This window comes from Berghia stephanieae, chromosome 10 (genome assembly GCF_034508935.2).
Source record: "Berghia stephanieae isolate SIO BIC M18660-M18661 chromosome 10, UCSD_Bste_1.3, whole genome shotgun sequence".
Lineage (NCBI taxonomy): Eukaryota > Metazoa > Mollusca > Gastropoda > Nudibranchia > Aeolidiidae > Berghia > Berghia stephanieae.
In genome coordinates this window covers 26236097-26255160 of record NC_088369.1, presented here as the reverse complement: position 1 = coordinate 26255160, position 19064 = coordinate 26236097, and the positions used below count along the sequence as shown (strand labels likewise).

The 19064-nt window shown below is 36.7% G+C and overlaps 1 protein-coding gene across 7 annotated transcripts in view; it reads left to right on the top strand.

The window, feature by feature from the left end:
* LOC144980885 (diacylglycerol kinase delta-like) overlaps nt 1-19064 on the top strand; it is a 204945-nt gene that overhangs the window by 167358 nt on the left and 18523 nt on the right. For 6 of the 7 annotated variants that reach the window (XM_078928779.1, XM_078928778.1, XM_078928782.1 and 3 more), the window contains 13 exons: nt 1979-2104; nt 3413-3592; nt 4196-4278; nt 4841-4949; nt 6096-6235; nt 6576-6633; nt 8258-8352; nt 8946-9162; nt 9773-9994; nt 11947-12031; nt 14429-14866; nt 17646-17951; nt 18823-18943. In XM_078928779.1, coding sequence (XP_078784905.1) covers nt 1979-2104; nt 3413-3592; nt 4196-4278; nt 4841-4949; nt 6096-6235; nt 6576-6633; nt 8258-8352; nt 8946-9162; nt 9773-9994; nt 11947-12031; nt 14429-14866; nt 17646-17951; nt 18823-18943 — 2180 coding nt within the window. The remainder of the gene's footprint in view (nt 1-1978; nt 2105-3412; nt 3593-4195; nt 4279-4840; nt 4950-6095; nt 6236-6575; nt 6634-8257; nt 8353-8945; nt 9163-9772; nt 9995-11946; nt 12032-14428; nt 14867-17645; nt 17952-18822; nt 18944-19064) is intronic. The other variant, XM_078928785.1, reaches the window with a different exon arrangement.

Genomic DNA, 19064 nt, shown 5'->3' with positions numbered 1-19064 from the left:
TCACTAAATGCTAAGTTGACGTGGTTTTTTTAAAAAACTTTTTTTATACAATCAGAGAAAGTCGCCGTTATGGTCATCTATATAATATAGTGGGACTTACCGGCTTGAAGCCAAGTGATGTGTCACATCAAATGAAGCATCATAAAATGCATTGAGCACAATGCTACTTAAAAATATATATTTTAAAATGAGCTTTTATATAGCGCAATATCCACTAAACGTGCTCAAAGCCCTTTACAAGGGGTCACAGGCCAACAACAACGCTTAACATGTAGGACACGACATGAGCTCGCCTGTTAGGCGATATTATATTTTTTCCCCGACAGAGACAACGCTGTTGATGGCCATGTACTCATTTTACACCTGAGTACGGTGAGAGAATGTGAGTAAAGAGCCTTTTCCAAGGACTCAACTATGTGCAGAGCGAGGCTCGAACACAGGACCTTCCGATCCGAAAGCGAGTGTCATACCACTAGTACACAGAGCCGCACCTTGGAGGAATTATGATGTGCTAGAATGAGCTCACTAATGGGAGCGATCCATAATCAGGTTTTCGTGCAACCGAGTCATCGATCACATGATTTGCTGATGCCCAACGATTGGACATTTTAGATAAATGAAAACACGCTGCTTATTTTATGAAAGTTGTAAACATGCCCATGAGTCAAGCTAAACAAAATGACCTATTGCGATGTAAGATATTTTGAAAACGGTGAACACTGATCACTATGTGGGCCACTTGGAGCACGTTTTTGCAATATGTCCAGTGACCTCCAGCACGTGGAGAGATCATCGCCATTGATCTTTTGAATAAAATTAGCTTGCATGAAATATGGAAAGCAATCACATCATAGAAACTGACTGTGGATAGTTTGTAAGCCTGGTGGATCGTCAACGGAACATTGCACACATGAAGGATAATGTAGACTTTATTGCTCCTCAATACTCTTCAACAGTCGTAACGTCACTTCCTTCCTTATGACGCATGGTAACTTAGTAACACTGGCTCTAAACTATCGGAACAATGGCGGACGCCCTTATGAAATATTTCTCCGGCGAGCATAAAAGCGTTTCCAGAGGAAAAAAAACCCTATAAATTTGATCATGTTTTGACTTTTACATATTCTGATCACAAGGCATATGAAAAGGGAATGAAAAGTTCTAGCCAGCATGAAGAATAACAAGTAATGATTTTCTTTGTTTAGAACCAAGATGGCCGCCGTTGTCGTGTAGCATGACATCAGACTACTGAATCCTGTATGGATAGAGTAAAGAATACCCAAAAAATATATCAATAAATAAATTGATGATAATAATAATAATAATAATAATAATAATAATAATAATAATAATAATAATAATAATAATAATAATAATAATAATAATATTAATAATAATAATAATAATAATAATAATAATAATAATCATTATGATTATAATAATAATAATAATGATAATAATAATAATAATGATAATATTAATAATAATAATAATAATAATAATAATAATAATAATAATAATAATAATAATAATAATAATAATATTAATAATAATAATAATAATAATAATATTAATATTAATAATAATAATAATATAATAATAATAATAATAATAATAATAATAATAATAATAATAATAGTAATAATTTAAAATAAGGAAACCAAAAAAACAAAAAACAAATAACAAACAACCAAAAAAAGTCTCGGGTGTCTTTGCTTGAATCGCTTAAACATTTACTATTGAGAACACATAGGAATGACATTAATAAAACATAATATTTATCGCTTGTTTTAATCATGAAGATAGCTTTTAGATTCGTCAGCTGATCTTTTGTTAAAGAAATTTCTCAAGCTGAGGTTACTTTTTTTTTGTGGAAACCCTTTACACCTACAATGAACATGCAACTTTTGTATATTCTATTTTCATCCTGACCCCCCCCCCCCCCCCCCCCCCCCCCCTCTTCCCATTTTCTTACCAGATATGGATGCCCCACCAATGGATGGAGGGCAATCTGCCTGTCAGCGCCAAGTGTAGTGTCTGTGATAAAACATGTGGCAGTGTCTTAAGGCTACAGGATTGGAGGTGTCTGTGGTGTAGGGCTATGGTAAGTGTTTCTATCCTTGTCATCGTCAATTGAACCTATCATATCATAATTCTATAGTCGAAATGTTTCGGACATGTAAAGAGACGAGAAAGGGAGTACGTGGGAAGGAAAGTAATTGGACTTACAAACAGTGGGAAAGAGGGAAAAGGGACTCCCAAAGACTAGATGATGGGGTAAGGTAAAGGACGGTATGAAAGAACTGGGCCTGGAGGAAGATGATGAGCTGAACCGAGATGCATCGAGATGTGATATTCATTATGGCAACCCTGCAAAATGCGGGATAAGCTGAAAGAAGAAGTAATCATAATTCTATAGTCTAAAGTAAAAGTTCACAAATTCTTGAAAAACTATCCAACGTCATGTTCATGGAGTAGCTTTGACGTGTGGCAGTATCTTAAGGCTTACTACAGTGTGCTATCCTTGTCACCATCGATTTCACCTTAATATCATAATTCTGTATCTAGTCTAAAGTAAAAGTTCACAAATTCTTGAAAACTATCCAACGTCATGTTTCATGCGGCAGCTTTGATTCTTACCCAAAAGGTACCGAGTTCGTCTCTATCATGCTGTGTCACAAGTCACCTCCCCTTAGCTTTGCGGCTAATGCCTGGGTTATTCCATTTCCACCTTGGAATAGACCCTAAAGACAAATTTCCCCTTGGGGACGAATTAAGGAATTTATTATTATTTATCATTTATCCCTTATTTTATATTAAAAAGTCATTTTTATAAAAAATAATAAATCAAAGGCTTTGGTCTTGGCTTACTTACTTACTCATCCGATCCAGCGACCAGCTGAGCTCTAGCCATTCGGTCTTGTGCCATGACGTAGAAGTTAGAAGTCTCGACTTAAGATTATCTGGATCTTTAAAAAAATATTTTCCTACTTTCAAAAGAAAAAAAAAAAAAAGAAATCAAGAAATAAGGGAAAGGAATCAATCAAATGTATGAGAAAAACTGGGGTGCAAGGGGATATCTCTGAAGGTTCCAATGACCACTACAACAACACTCTCTCCATCCCCCCCATCTCTCTCTCTCTCTCCCTCTCTCTCTCTCTCTCTCTCTCTCTTCCTCGCACACACACACACACACACAAACAGACATTTTTTACCTATAATGTTTTACCTATAATGCCAATGTAATATCAGGCCAAAGGCCGAAACGTCGTTTACCTTGTTTTGTGTCTTTTATAAGAGTTATATTTACTCCCTTTAATTTACTAAACACCATCTGCTGGTAGAAGGGAAGATCTCTTTAAAAGTCTCATGCACCACGACAACAACAATCATCTCTGCTGTATCTCCACAGGTCCATGCAGGATGTCTGGATCAGATGACCTCTCAGTGTCCCCTAGGCCAGTGTCGCCTGTCCATCCTGCCGCCCACTTCCATCACCTCCATCGACAGTGACGGATACTGGGAGGGGACACGACCCCACGGGACCTCGCCCTTGCTGGTCTATGTCAACACCAAAAGCGGAGACAATCAGGTGAGGTGGTCGGTTTTTGTTGTTGTTGTTGTTGTTGGTGGTGGTGGTGGTGGTGTTGTTAATATTTTTGTTGTTGTTGTTGTTGTTGTTGTTGGTAGTAATGGTGGTGGTGGTGGTGTTGTTAACGTTTTTTAACGTTTTTGTTGTTGGTGATGGTGTTGTTGTTAATCTTTTTGTTGTTATTGGTGATGGTGATCTTGCTGTGTGGAGTGGTACTAGTGGTGTTTTTTGTTGTTAATCTTTTTTGTTATTGTTGTCTTTTGTCTGCTTCCTCTTCTTCACTCTTTTTTTTTTTTTGTTAGCTGATGTCGTTATTGATTTTGTTGTTTTTCTTGTCAATGATTTTATTCTTGTTATTGTTGTTGTTGTAATTGTTTGTGAAGTTGTTATTTTGTTTCATGTCATGGGTTCATGTGGAGATGTATTGACTGTTAAAAATGGAAGTGATATTAGAAGTGATGATAAGAGTAGTAAACAGATGATGATGATGATGATGATGATGATGAGTTGGGGTTCAGATGATGATGGTGATGCTGATGATGATTATCAATTCCATAATGAATATAAATTTAATTTACTGCATTATTTTTCTATCTGCACCAGGGTGTCAAGTTTTTACGTCGATTTAAACAACTGTTAAATCCAGCCCAAGTCTTTGATCTCATGAATGGAGGACCTTATCCTGGGTATGTGTGTTTAGCTACCCAATCAGATCAGCATAAGCAGGGCTAGAAATAAATCTCAACTTCACCCGGGATCGCCCTTGGTCCCATTGCGTGTGAAGTGAGTGCTCTACCAACTGAATTATCAGGAATTGAGGAGATAGACCATAAAATGAGATAAGCCTGGAGACTATAAACAAACAAAATGTTAAAACGTACTTGAATTGCTTCTTGTGCAGCTATGTGGTCTAGTGGTATGACACTCGTTTTTGGATCGGAAGATCCAGGGTTAGAGCCTCACTTGGCACATAGGTGAGTCCTTGGAAAAAGCTCTTTATTTACATTCTCTCACTGTAATCAGGTGTATAATGAGTACCTGTCTTTAACAGCGTTGTCTCTGTCTGAAAGAAAAAAAATGTAATATCGCCTAACAGGCGTCATATCGTTTTCTACACGTTACATGTTGTTGTTGGTCAGGGACCCTTTGTAAAGTGCTTTGAGAATGTTTAGTGGATATTGTGCTATATAAAAGCTCAATATTTTAAAAAATTATTTCACGTTTCCTCTTTGAAATTGCATCCAACAGACTGAAGCTGTTCCAGCGGTTTGATTCCTTCAGGATATTGATATGTGGTGGTGACGGCAGTATAGGATGGGTGCTGGCAGAAATAGACAGGATGGATTTACACAGACAGGTCAGAGAAAGACAGAGAGACAGAGAGAGAGAGAGAGAGAGAGAGAGAAAGAGAGAGAGAGAGAGACTGTCATCTGTATTTTTTGCAAAGTTGGGACCTAAAATTTGCCAAAAAAACCCCCAAAATTTGCCCAAAAATTTGCCGAGGAGAACTAAGCATTTCAGTAAAAATTAACATGTGATACAGAAAAAAAAAATATAAAAGACAATTTATTACATTTAAGGAGGCTACATTATGAATAGCGTTGTTACAAAGATTTTAAAGGATCATTATCCGTAGAGAGTAGCTTCCCTTGATTTGGGCCCAGGCAAAGCTGCAACATTTCTCAAGTTTCGCACTTTTTTTTTTTTTCGTTATTTTGTTTTCGCTTCTTTTTTTTTTCTCAAATTTGTCACGCGATTTGCTAATTTTCCCAAAATTTGCCACGATTTGCCAATTTTGGGAAATTTGCCAAAATTTGCGGATCGCCCGGATATTTGCGGCCGCAGATGACAGATGTCAGGAGAGAGAGAGAGAGAGAGAGAGAGAGAGAGAGAGAGAGAGAGAGAGAGAGAGAGAGAGAGAGAGAGAGAGAGAGAGAGAGAGAGAGTAATTGTCTAGATAATTGGCCTTGTAACTGTTTTGGTAATTCACTGGAACCAAACATGATTTTTTTTTGTTATTATTATTATTATCATCATGAAAGTCGGGCAAGAATTGTACATAGGTCCTTTAAAGGACGCCCTTGCTGGGAAGGAAACAGTCAAAGGTAGAAATAGTTTTGGGAGATGCCATATATTTGCTTGTAAATAATCTCTGTTATACACTGTATTATATTTTTTTTTACATACTATATATGATTTGTAAACATTTGACCCTTAGTAGGGCCTGTGCTTGTGTCTGGATGAGACTTTTACGTGATCTCAAACTAAGTACTTTGATATTGTGCTCTAGGAATCTACATCTGTTTCCTATTTGAACCGATTCCCCTCTGTCTTACCTTTTGTTGATTGCTTTAATTTATTTATAGAACTTTTTACTATCCCATTTTCTTCCTTTTTACTGGCGCTGATATGGCCTTGATGTGTTCCAAGTGCTGTAAAACCCTTCAAAACAAATTAAAAACAAACACACTTACTTTCTTCAAAAATGCTTGTCTTTCACCAGTGTCAAGTCGGCGTCCTTCCTTTCGGTACAGGAAATGACCTTGCACGTGTTTTGGGTTGGGGGTCAGCATTCGATGATGACACTCAGCTTCCTGCAGCTCTGGAACGCCTAGAACATGCACAGATTAAAATGTTGGACAGGTAAGAAAAGGACTTATTTGATAATCAGGAATAACAGAAATTGATACAGTTTATTTTCGTTATGGTGATCTTAATCATCATTATCATCATCATCGTCTTCATCATCATCACCAACTTCATCATCATTATTGTAACTATCATCACTTTTCTTCTTGTCAATGTTGGATATCCAAAAAATAAAGAAAAAAGAAAAGAAGAATTATGGTGTCTTTGTGATGGTATGTAATACGTCTCAATATCACTCAAAAGCTTAGCATCATGGTTAGAGAAAGATTTTCATACTTATGCCCCCCCCCCCCCCCCCCCCCACTCCCATCCCTTATGTTTTACTTCCAACCAGGTGGAGTATATGGACGTACGAGGGCACCATGCCACCCCCTAGGAAACTATCTATGCAAGTAAGTCTTCGTTGTGTTCGAAGGGCTAGAGAAATTGTGGGAAGAACATGAATTCTTTTAGAATGAATTGGCACAAAAAGGAAGATAAATGAATAAATAATAATGGTAAGAATATTGATGGTGTTGTTGATAATAATAGTAATAATAATGATAATAGTAGCAATAATATTAATAATCATCATCATCATCATCATCATCATCATCATCATCATCATCATCATCATCATCATCATCATCATCAAAATAATAGAAATGATAATATGATAATAATAATAAGAAATAATAATAATAATAATAATAATAATAATAATAATAATAATAACAATAATAATAATAATAACAATAATAATAATAATAATAATAATGATAATAATAATAATAACAATAATAATAATGATAATAATAATAATGATAATAATAATAATAATAATAATAATAATAATAATAATAATAATAATAATAATAATAATAATAATAATAATAATATCATGATAATTATAACAAATTAAAAAGTTTTAGAAGATTTTTATATGGAGTAGTATTTTTAAGAACTTGAGAAATAAATACCCAGCTTTTAAATAAGAGATAACATACAAACTCATCCCAACCAACTATATCGTTCTTGGGATCCCCGAGGGCTGCACTAGACAAACTCTGCCGGATCAAAACAAGTCGTTGTTGCCTTCTCGAGCTTCTGTCCCAAGTTTGGTAATTAATCCCTAAGGGAGGCTACTCTCCTCACTCAGTCTCTCACAACAAATCTTGACTAACTGCCAGGGGACACAACTACCATTAAATTAGTGATTTGGAATGTCCCACGAGCTGCTTCCGTTATTGTGAGGATCCAATCATTCGCTAATTCTGTTTTGGTCTCTTCTAACCCCCCCCCCTCCCCCCTCTTTCTCTCTTTCTCTGTCTGTCTCTGTCTGTCTCTCTCTCTCTCTCTCTCTCTCTCTCTCTCTCTCTCTCTCTCTCTCCATCCCTCTCTCTTTCTGTCTGAGAGATATATTCTCTTTTCTCCTTCTATCTCTCTGTCTGAGAGAGATAGGAGAAAAGAGAATATATATATATATATATATATATATATATATATATATATATATATATATATATATATATATATATATATATATATATATTATATATATATATATATATATATATACATTGCTCAGAAAGAAATAATAGAATTAAAGGAAAACGGAACAATAAAAACTCATTAGTTTTCCCTTATGTTTTAAAGGGTTTATTTTTTTATTTCTTTACATGCTCAAGCAGTCCGTCCCCCACACCCAATTAGATATTTGTTTTAATTGAAATAGTCATCAAACCAATATTGAAATAGATTAACATATAATCAGTGGCGTGGCATGCTTACAGTATAAGGTGGTGCCAAATCAGAAGAATATTACTTAAAACATGCTATATTTGTAAATACAAACAGAAAGAAAAGAATTTAAAGAAAAGACTTCCTCAAAAAAGTAAGAGGCGGTATTTACTATTTCTCAGTTTTACATTTTTTAAAATGATGTCATCAATATTTAAAAGATGGAGCTGTACCAGGCACCAAATCAACCAATATAGCCACGCCCCTGCATATAATGTATTATTATAACCCTCCCAGAATGATGCAATGTCCCAATATGAAGACAGTATGGCCAATCACCTCACCAAGATATTACACTCCGAGGACCATCAGGCTGTCATCTCCTCTGCCAAGTAATTTAGCTACTTTCCTATTATTTATTTTCATCATCATCATCATCATCATCATCATCATCATCATCATCATCATCATCATCATCATCATCCGTTGTTTTCCTGTGATCTGTCAGAGGCCAATACAGTTTAGTCTGCAGAAGTCACCATCATCATCGTCATATCCACTAAATATGCTCAAAGCGCTTTACAAGGGGTCCCTGCTCAACAGCAACACATATCATGTAGAATGAGACATGACACCTGTTAGGCGATATTTCATTTATTTTGTTTATTGACAGAGACAACGCTGTTAACGGCCAGGTATTCATATGACAACTGAGTATGGTGAGAGAATGTGAGTAAAGAGCCTTTTCTAAGGACTCAACTATGCGAGGCTCGAACCCAGGACCTTTCGATCGGAAAGCGAGTGTCATACCGCAAGATCACATAGCTGCACAACTTAATGATAACGTTTTATTTTTCTATTCCCCCCCCCCCCACCCCCCCCCCTACCTATTCAGGATGACATTCGAGACTCTCAGAGACAGGTATACGAGGTAATTCATTTTAACAATCATATTATATGTTTTTTCCATCCACCACCTATTTAGGGTTTTATGCGAGACGGTCAAAGCCTTCGTGGACAAAGTCAGCAAATCAAACCTTCTTGGAGGAGATGAGGGTGGAGGGGAGAAAGGGGAAGGAGGAGGAGGAGATGATGCCATCGGGGTCAAGTTTGAGGTTTTGAACGAGAAGCTCCAGAGTTTGTTGAACACCCTCCATAAGGAGTCTGAAGACATCAGACCTGATGGGGATTCAGAAACCAAGGTAGGCGTTAGAATAGGACTAGGCTACTCTACTGTGAAAAAGAAAAAAAACAAAACATTTAAAACGTTTTGGCCCGTAAACTTGTCTTTTAAATAATTTTTTTTTTTTTAATGAGCTTTTTTAAAGCGCAATATCCACTAAATGTGCTCAAATTGCTTTACAAAGGCTTCCTGGCCAACAGCAACACTTAATACGTAGGACGGGACATGACGCTTGTTGAGCGTATATTTTGACAGAGACAACGCTGTTGAAGGCCAGGTACTCATTTTACACCTGAGTACAGTGGGAGAATGTGAGTTAAAGAGCCTTTTCCAAGGACTCAACTATACGCCTCGCGAGGCTCGAACCCAGGACCTTCCGATCCGAAAACGAGTGTCATACCACAAGACCATATAGCTTCACGATAGATAATAAAATAGGTCTGTATCTCTATCTGTTTATTATTATATTACTTCAGCCGATCTCAACAATGAGTATTATGCTTAAGGTGCCAAATATATTCCAGAAAATAAAGCTTTAATTCCTTGTACCGAAAGAGTAAATTTAAAAAGATTCACTACTAGCTATCTTGCTTCATTAAAAAAAAAAAAATCCCCCTTCCACACTTCAGGACGCTGAGGAAAAAGAAAATAAAGAAATTCCATCATCGTCATCATCACCACCACCACCATCCTCCTCACCAACCGTTGATGATAAAGAAGGGGAGACAACACCACAACTAGACAGTCCAGAAAACAAAGGGACATCATCCACTCCAAAGCAAGAAACCACATCTGATAAAGATGGCTCCGATATTCCCCCAGGTCTTTCCTCTCAGATGAAACCAAAACCGGTGAGAATTGGGCAAAGTGAATACTGAACCATAGGAAGTCCTTCAAGATTAAATTTTTGAGCAAAAAAATAAATAAATAAAAAAATTAAAACAAGCAATAAAAAATTTGAAAAATAATAAAAACAAGCAATATCAGGGCTGCGAACCGAATGCCAAAAAAGCAAATTTGTTGTGTGTTTTTTTACCACCTTTGTAATATTGTACCCTTTTTTTCTTCTCAAGATTGTACTGTTTTTTCATGAGAGAGAGCGGCGTTTAAACATTTTAATTTAAAATAGTTGTTTTTATTCTCTCATCTGGTTTCTCATCATTCTCCATGGCTTTCTGAATGAAATTGATGTCACTCGGGTCTTTGTTATTGTTTTTTGCCATCCACATTTGAGTAATTATGAGTAATTTTCACTGAACTGTATTATCCAAACTATAAACGTTCAAGGTTACACATAGTTTTGTGTGTTGGTACATTATACTTCCGTATGACAATGTTGTGAGCTTCTTAGCCAAGCGCATACTATCTATATGTGTTCTAATAATTGTTCTTTGATGAGTTTAAGTGGTTTGTCTGTATTGCTTCATGATTATATTTTCATGTTTCCTTAAACTACTGAATTTTTTTCATGAACACAACCTTGTTATAAAAATGAGTAATTTCCAAAATGACGTGAGGTGACTGATGGGTTCCATTGTCAAATTGTACACTTTATCTCCAAATCTTAATCCTTTTTCTTTGTCAGCAATCTTTTTCTTTTCTTGTATTTAAATTAAATTGAGCTTTATATAGCGCAATATCCACTAAATGTGCTCAACGCGCTTTACAAGGGGTCCCTGGTCAACAGCAACATTTAACATGCAGGACGAGACATGATGCCTGTTAGGCGATATTACAATTTTTCGGACAAAGACAATGATGTTTAACGGCCAGGTACTCATTTTACACCTGAGTACGGTGAGAGAATGTGAGTAAAGAGCCTTTTCCAAGGACTCAACTATGCGCCGAGCACGAGGCTCGAACCCAGGACCTTCCGATCGGAAAGCGAGCGTCATACCACTAGACCACATAGCCACACGTAGCCGTATTGAAGCTGGCATCCATGCAGTACAACAGTTTTGGATAGTTTTTTTTTTTGTTTTGTTTTTTTTTTTTTTTTAATGACTTAGTTGAGTTCAAGCAATGAGAAGTGATCCAACAATTGAAGGTCTGCCACTGACCTGCATTTCTTTGCAAGCCTGCTAACCCAATTCCTTATGGGCTCATTGTAACAATGGAAATCTCAAAAAAAATGAAGCAAAATATTGTGGATTACAACAATGTTAAACTAGGCCCATAAGGATGTTTGGATGTCAGATCTGCGTATATGGACACGTCGACTGCCACCCAAATTATTACAGTAATATCTCTAATATGAGGAGTTTTGATATCCCTTAAAACAAACGCATAGCTTAAGAAATACTTGTAAATTGGTAAAATAAAGACATTATCTACATTATGATCTTGACTGCAATCATTATCATCATCATTATCGGTACAAATTATCTATATGGATACACAGACCTGCCAACTGTAACAAAACATTTGTAGAAATACGAAATTTTGGCTCCAATTTCAGAACATTATGAGCCTCTCTAAGTCTTTAAAACTTATTGAAAATGGAAGTTGATGCCAGACTTCATAATTGTTTATGATTTTGAATGGTCATTTAATTTGATCCTTGTGAGTGTAAATGATTGATTTTTAAAGTTAACTTCAGCAACTACATTATTTATCTCTTAAAAATTACGATTTTTTGAATTTTCAAATTGCCAGGTCTGTTATTACCTCTTACCAAACTCAGTATCTGCATCGTTGGCATCACCATTATTATTATCCCATACAATCGGTTCATAATAACATGTCATGTCAATGTTTGTTCTTTCCCCATCCCCCTCCCCCTCTATTCATCCCATATCGCTAGGTGTTCAAATCCAAAGAGGCTCTCATGTCCAGAGCCAACAGTCTCAAGAAAGCTGTGCGGCAGATCATAGAACATGCTGAAAAGGGTAAATGTTTTCTTGTTGTTTTGTTTGTTTGTTTTTTTTGTTTTTTTTTTTTAAATTTTTTCTCTTTTATTTTTAATTAAACATTTTTTCTATGAAATATAGTTTGAAGCACATTCGGCAAGGTGAACTTTAAGACACGCTATTTATTAAGTGTTGGAAGTCATTCACTTTTTATTTTTAGTTTTTAAACAAATTTTATCTATTTGTTTATTTATTTATTTATCTATTTGTTTATAAATTTATTTATTTATTTATTTATTTATTTATTTATTTATTTATTTATTTATTTATTTGTTTATTTATTTATTTATTTATTTGTTTATTTATTTATTAGTGGTCCTTTCGAGCCACTAGGCCCTTGGAGACGGAGTTTATCCCAGTTTTATAGCTTGAAACGAACATTGACAATTGCTTGCTCCTCTCTGGGTAGGATTCTAGTCTATCACAAAGTACTTTCCACCAACTCTGTCACAACTTAGCTACCCAATCTTTACTAGGTGGACAGGATGAGTCAGAAAAATATTTCTGCCTCACCTAGACTTGATTTTGGTCCCTTGTGCAAAGGGACTGAGATTAAATCCAGGTGAGGGGAAGATTTTGTTGTTTTTTTTTTGTTTTTTCTGACCTCCCTGTCCACCCAACAGTGATTGGGTAACTGGTTCTGGTAGGTCCTATGGGCCTAATGGCTCTCAAGGATTACTTTTCATCTCAACTTGGTATCATTTTATGATGATTGATTACACATATTATGATCAGCTTTTACTACAGAAATCAAGAACTGATATTAAGTTCTGTCTCCCATATTGGGCAGGGGGGTACATACTTCTATCTATACTTCTGTGTCTTCTATCCCCTTATATCTGTTTTCCAACATGCTTTCTGTCTGTGTCTTGGAATGAGATTACTTGGTTTTGTCCTGGCCCTGGCCGGAGTCCTAGCTGGGAGGGAAACATTCAAATGCATAGTTATTGTTTTGGGAAATGATATTTTTTCCATGTAAATTATCTCTCTGTGATGTATTATTTTATTTGTTATTTTGAATGTATAATGTGAATTTTGAATGTGTAAGCATTTGAGTGTGTTCCTCTTGGTTGAATTTTGCGTTTGTGTCTGGATGAGACTTTTAGTTTTAGGTGATCTCAAACTAAGTACATTGGTGGTATGCTCTTGGAATCTACATCTGATCCCTATTTGTTCCCAGTTCCCCTATGTCTTACTTTTTCTTGGGTGCTTTAATTGTAATTCTAGAACTTTTTACTATCCCATTTTCTTCCTTTTTACTGGCGGTCATATAACCTAAATTTGTTGCAAGCGCTGTCTTCTTCTTCAAGTACCAAGTCTGTGCCAGACATCGGTGATCATCGTACGCCATTCATCTCTCTGATCAGATAAACTCAGAAAACTAATATTACTCTTCTCTTTCTTTGTCACCCAGCTGTTCAAACTATTCAAATATGTTTTTCTTGGTCTACCTTTACTCTTTTTACCTTCTATCTTTCCTGTGAGAGCAAGATGTTCAGTACATTTATGTCGATTTAGGTGCCCTAAAAATTGCATTTGTCTTTTTCTTATTGTACGAATTAACAACCTTTTAGTTTCAGCTTGCTCTAATACGCCGTAAAACACCTCTAAGCGCCGTAAAACCCTTAAAAACAAACAAACAATATTAAGTTCTGTAGTCAGTCACACACCCTTTGCAGTTGGACGGTAAGCCATGAACACTCAAATAATTACAACCCAAAAATTCTAATTTTAAAAGCATGAGCATTTATATAGCGCAATGTCCAGAAAAAAAAGAAGATGGCGTTGGCTGGGTCATGTGGCCAGAATGGGAAAAGGGTCACTTCCCAAGACAGCCTTCTACTGGACAGCAGATGGAAAGAAAGTGGGGAAGACCCAAAGAAACCTGGTGAAGGACCATGGAGAAAGAATTAAAGGAAGCAGGCCGGTCCTGGAATACAGCCACCGCAAAAGCAGCCGATCGCAAAAAATGGAGATGTTTGGTGGATGCCCTATGTGCCTCAAGGCCCGAAGAGGATTAAGTAAAGTAAGTAATGTCCACTAAGCGTGTTCAAAGCGCTTTACAAGGGGTCTGTTGCCAACAGCAACACGTGACAAGTATGATGAGACACGGCGCCCTGTTTGGCAATATTACAAAAAAAATTTTCGACAGAGACAAGGCTGTTTATGGCCAGATACTCCTTTTACAATGGAGTACATTGAGAGAATGTGAAGAACCTTTTCCAAGGAATCAACTATGCACCACTCATAATTGGTCCAAACTCGAGTGTCATACCACATGGTCATATAGCAGCACACACAAATAAATCTATGAATGTTAATCTATTCCCCCTTGTAATTTTTAACATTTTTTTTGACTGTATTAAATCTTTTCAGCTGTGGATGAACAGAATGCCCAAACCCTTGCTATGACTACTGAGGGAATTGCCATTGAGCCCGCCCCATCTGCCTTCCAACAACAGATGGTGCCACTGATGAAGTCCATAGAAGGGTCAAGGTCAGCACCGAGCTTCTCCGTCTTCTCTCAGGAACCAAGTCCCCTGGCAGCAGCCTCAACCACAACCACCAACTCCCCATCCACCTTTGTTACTTCTTCATCCACATCGCAAACGTCCTCGCTATCATCCACATCACCATCTACGACAGCAACGATGTTGACTAAGACGACGACTTCGACAACAACAACAACAGCAGCAGCAACAACGACAACCACCTCTTCATCCTCATTAATTGTACAATCACCATCTACCTTCCTAAAGCCTGCTCAGCTGCAGGAGACTGAATCCTCATCTATGGTGTCTTTGAGGGTCCCAGGTAAAATCTCATGTACTCACTGTTAATTTTTAAAAGAATTATTGTCACCTAATAAACACAAACAGTTGTTTGTACAGTAAGGATAAAGTTTAAAGCTATTCAGAGAACAGCTGGTAGAATAAAGAGGGATTACAGGTTATGCAAAGACAATGGCATACAAACAAAAATGAGAGAAGAATTTGAAAATGCACTCATGATACAAAGCCAAAGTGAACCTGATAACGAAAAATGTGAAAAACAATTTGATATATTCCAAAAGTGTGTCAAAGCAACTACAGAAAAGCATTTACCAATAGCTCAAACAAACAGCAAAAAGGAATGGATGACAAATGAAATTCTAAACCTATTTGAAGAAAGACGAAAATGCAACAGAGGGTCTGCAGAATACCAAACATTGAACAACCACATTAAATCCAAATGCATCGAGGCACACGAGAACTATCTAGACTGGAAATGCTGCGAAATGGAAAGAGAATACAAACCCAACCCCCAACAAGCTCACCAAAGAATAAAAGAACTATCAGGGAAAAGGAAAAGCAAAGCAGCAGGAAGTTGTATCCAAAACAAACAAGGGGAACTGCTATTTGAAGAACAACATATAGAAAGCCGATGGGTAGAATACATAGGCGAACTGTACAATGATCCAAATAGAAATGAACCACCACTGAAATTCAAAGAACCATAAAGCGGACCAAACATCACCAAAAGTGAAATTGAACATGCCATGGAACGAATGAAGGATGGTAAAGCAACAGGCCCTGATGAAATATCTGTAGAGGTATTAAAAAGCCTAGGAGATCTAGCAATTGATGAACTTCACATATTATTCAACAATATATACTGGGAAAATTCCAGAAGATCTCTGTAACTCTATTTTCATAGCAATACCAAAGAAAGCAGGTGTAGTCAGATGCGAAAATTTTAGAACTATAAGTTTAATAAGTCACATCAACAAAATACTGTTGCGTATAATTATCAACAGGCTAAGGAATAAGATTAACCCCGAAATCGCAGAAGAACAATATGGATTCCAACCTGACAGAGGGACAAGGAACGCAATATACCTCCTCCGTGTTTTAAGTGAAAGAGCTATACAGATTCAGACCCCACTATACCGCTGTTTTGTCGACTACAAAAAAGCTTTTGATAGAGTACGCCACGAAGAAATACTAAAACAACTGCACTCCATTGGCGCTGATGAGAAAGACCTCAGACTCATGCAAACATTATACTACACCAGGCAGGCATCTATCAAAATCGGAAACTCTACAGGAAATTCCATTCCTATTAAGAAAGGAGTCCGTCAAGGGTGTGTTGCCTCACGAGATCTGTTTAATCTATACCAAGAAACAATCATGAGGGGCATAAATAATATAGAGGGAATAAAAGTAGGAGGTCACAACATAAATAATATAAGATACGCAGACGATACGGTACTCATTGCAACATCAGAAATCCAACTTCAAAAGATTGTTGACAAAGTGGTAGTAGATTGTGAAGCCAAGGGAATGGAAGTGAATATCACCAAAACAGAATGCATGGTAATACAGAAAAACCCCGAAAACAACAACACCTGCAATATAACGATTCACGGCGAGCAACTTACCAACGTAGAAAGTTTTAAATACCTAGGTTCAATAGTGACAACAGATGGAAGATGTAACCGAGACATACGAGCAAGAATAACTCAAGCCAAACAGGCCTTCATGGACCTGGGAAACATTTTGAAAAACAAACAGATGCCGTTCGGGATTAGATTCCGAGTCTTGAAGTGCTACGTGTGGCCAATCTTGTTCTACGGATGCGAAAGCTGGACTACAAATGCAGAAACACAAAAGAACATTGAAGCTTTTGAAATGTGGTGCTTGAAAAGGATGCAGAGAATATCGTATACCGCACACAAAACGAACGAAGAAGTGCTAAAACAAACATACCAACAAAGGAAACTAATGCCCTTAATAGTGGATCGACAACTATCCTTTTTCGGACACATAGTAAGGAAAGATAAGAATGAATACCTGGCAAGTTGTGGAAAAATACCTGGTAAATGCGCCTGGGGGAGACAAAGAAAAACACTCATAGACCAACTGAAGGGCTTCACCAACCTAACAATCCAAGAGCTGTTTGAAAAAGCAAGAGACAGGGAGGAATGGAGAGAGATAATTCATGCAGTATCCGAAGCCTGGACCAGGCATGGAACCTAGAAGAAGAAGAAGAATAAACACATTGATGCCCTTAATCCGTTTTTTGAAATTTTCCAGCTGACCTTTTCCGGTATTGGTGAGTTGATTTATTAAAATGTTTTTTTTAAAGAATTGAATCTCCCCTCCTATTTATACATTTTAGATATTATTTTTAACAATATGTCTCGACATCCTCTTCCCTAGCCGGTTCAGATCTTTACTCTTCAACTGAACATATTATAATACATTACATTATAATAAATCCTGCATTATATCTTGATGTCCAGCCAGTTCCCGATCTCCATTAAATTAAAATGAGATTTTATATAGCGCAATATCCACTAAACGTGCTCAAAGCGCTTTACAAGGGGTCTGTGTGCCCAACAGCAACACTTAACCTGTAGGACGGGACATGACGCCTGTGAGGCGATATTAATTTTTTTTTTATCGGACAGTAACGCTGTTAACGACCAGGTACTCATTTTACGGATGACATTAAGTGTTTACATTTTATAGAATCACAATCACTTCTTAATTGTCCACATTAAATATAATTTAAACAAAATATTATCTCAATCTCCTCTTCTTCCTCCCAGCCGGGTCCCGATCTCCATTGCTGAGCAGTCCTTCATCCCGTCGTATCAGCAGCATGAGTACATTCAACAGGTCTGCCAGTTTGGATTCTAAATTGGGACTGGCAGGAACAAGATCCAGTCAGGAGCTGGACAGGCTAGGGCACGACCACCACGATGACAACAACCACAACCACCAACATAACTACGACCAACAACATCTTCAACATCATCTTCAAGAACAACAACAACATCAAAATCAACAGCAGCAACATTTGTCTCTTCCCTGCACCCGGTCTCCTTTCCTTCACCCTGCCATCAATCTGCCAGGTAAATTACCTTAATACTTTTTAAAAAATTAAATACTAAGCTGCTAGAATGATTTGGAATTCTCTGCCCGAAATTATCAAAAAAAAAGAAATAATGGCCAAATTGAATTTGGCAGAGAAATCAATAAAATCAAAATGAACACACAACACTCACAGTAGCGATTATCTTCAATGCACAGTGCACTGCATGGAGTTGTGCCTTAATGACACGAGAAGATAAGAAAGCTACGGACTGCAAAAAGTAATGAACAAAAATGAATATAACAGCTTAAAAAAAAAAATAAGAACAAATTAGCAAACATGGAACGTTTTCAGCTAAAAACCCTTCATTAAAACATTAATGCATTGCTTAACATCCTGACAGATGACAGAGAAGTATTTAGGAAGTTTTGTTGTAAGACAAGAACCCAGGACTGGACTGTTATGGCATCCCTCTGACTGGCCATGAGAGGGGATGCTCTTCAATCAATGCTTGCACATAGCACACTCTATACGAAATCAAATCGACTTCGTATTTGTCGACAAGACATGCCTATTGCTCTGCTTCCATCTATGAGTATTTAAAGTGCTGTATTAATTTTATTATTGTTTTTGTTATTGACTGGAGAAGATTTTTGAGTCAAAACATTCCTGTGTTTTGTTTTTTTTTGTTTTTTTTTTAAATTTATTGTTGTGCAGATTTTATATAGTGCCTCATATAATATTCAACTCTTTAAAACGTTTTTTTTTAAGACTTAAAAAATAATAATATGATAATAGATAAAACAAGAGAATATTTGAAAGGTTATAACGTAGCAGTAATTATAAAAGAATTATACATAACAACTTTTTTTTAAAAATGAATGTAACATTTGAAATGTATCTTTGTGCAGGTATCAGCAGTAGTATAGCCAAAAACCTGTCAGGCGGTGGTTTTATCAGCAAGGTGCTCTTGGCCAATGCTGATGCCTTGTGTGCGGCTGCCTCCCCTCTTCTTGAACAAGACATTCCATTGTGAGTAGGAATTGGAAACCTTGTGGACCTAAGCTTTTGTTTCTTTTTATTTGTTGTTTCTAATTGAATACATTATAAATTTCATTGCCTGCATTTTCAATGCAGAGCAAAATTTGTTATC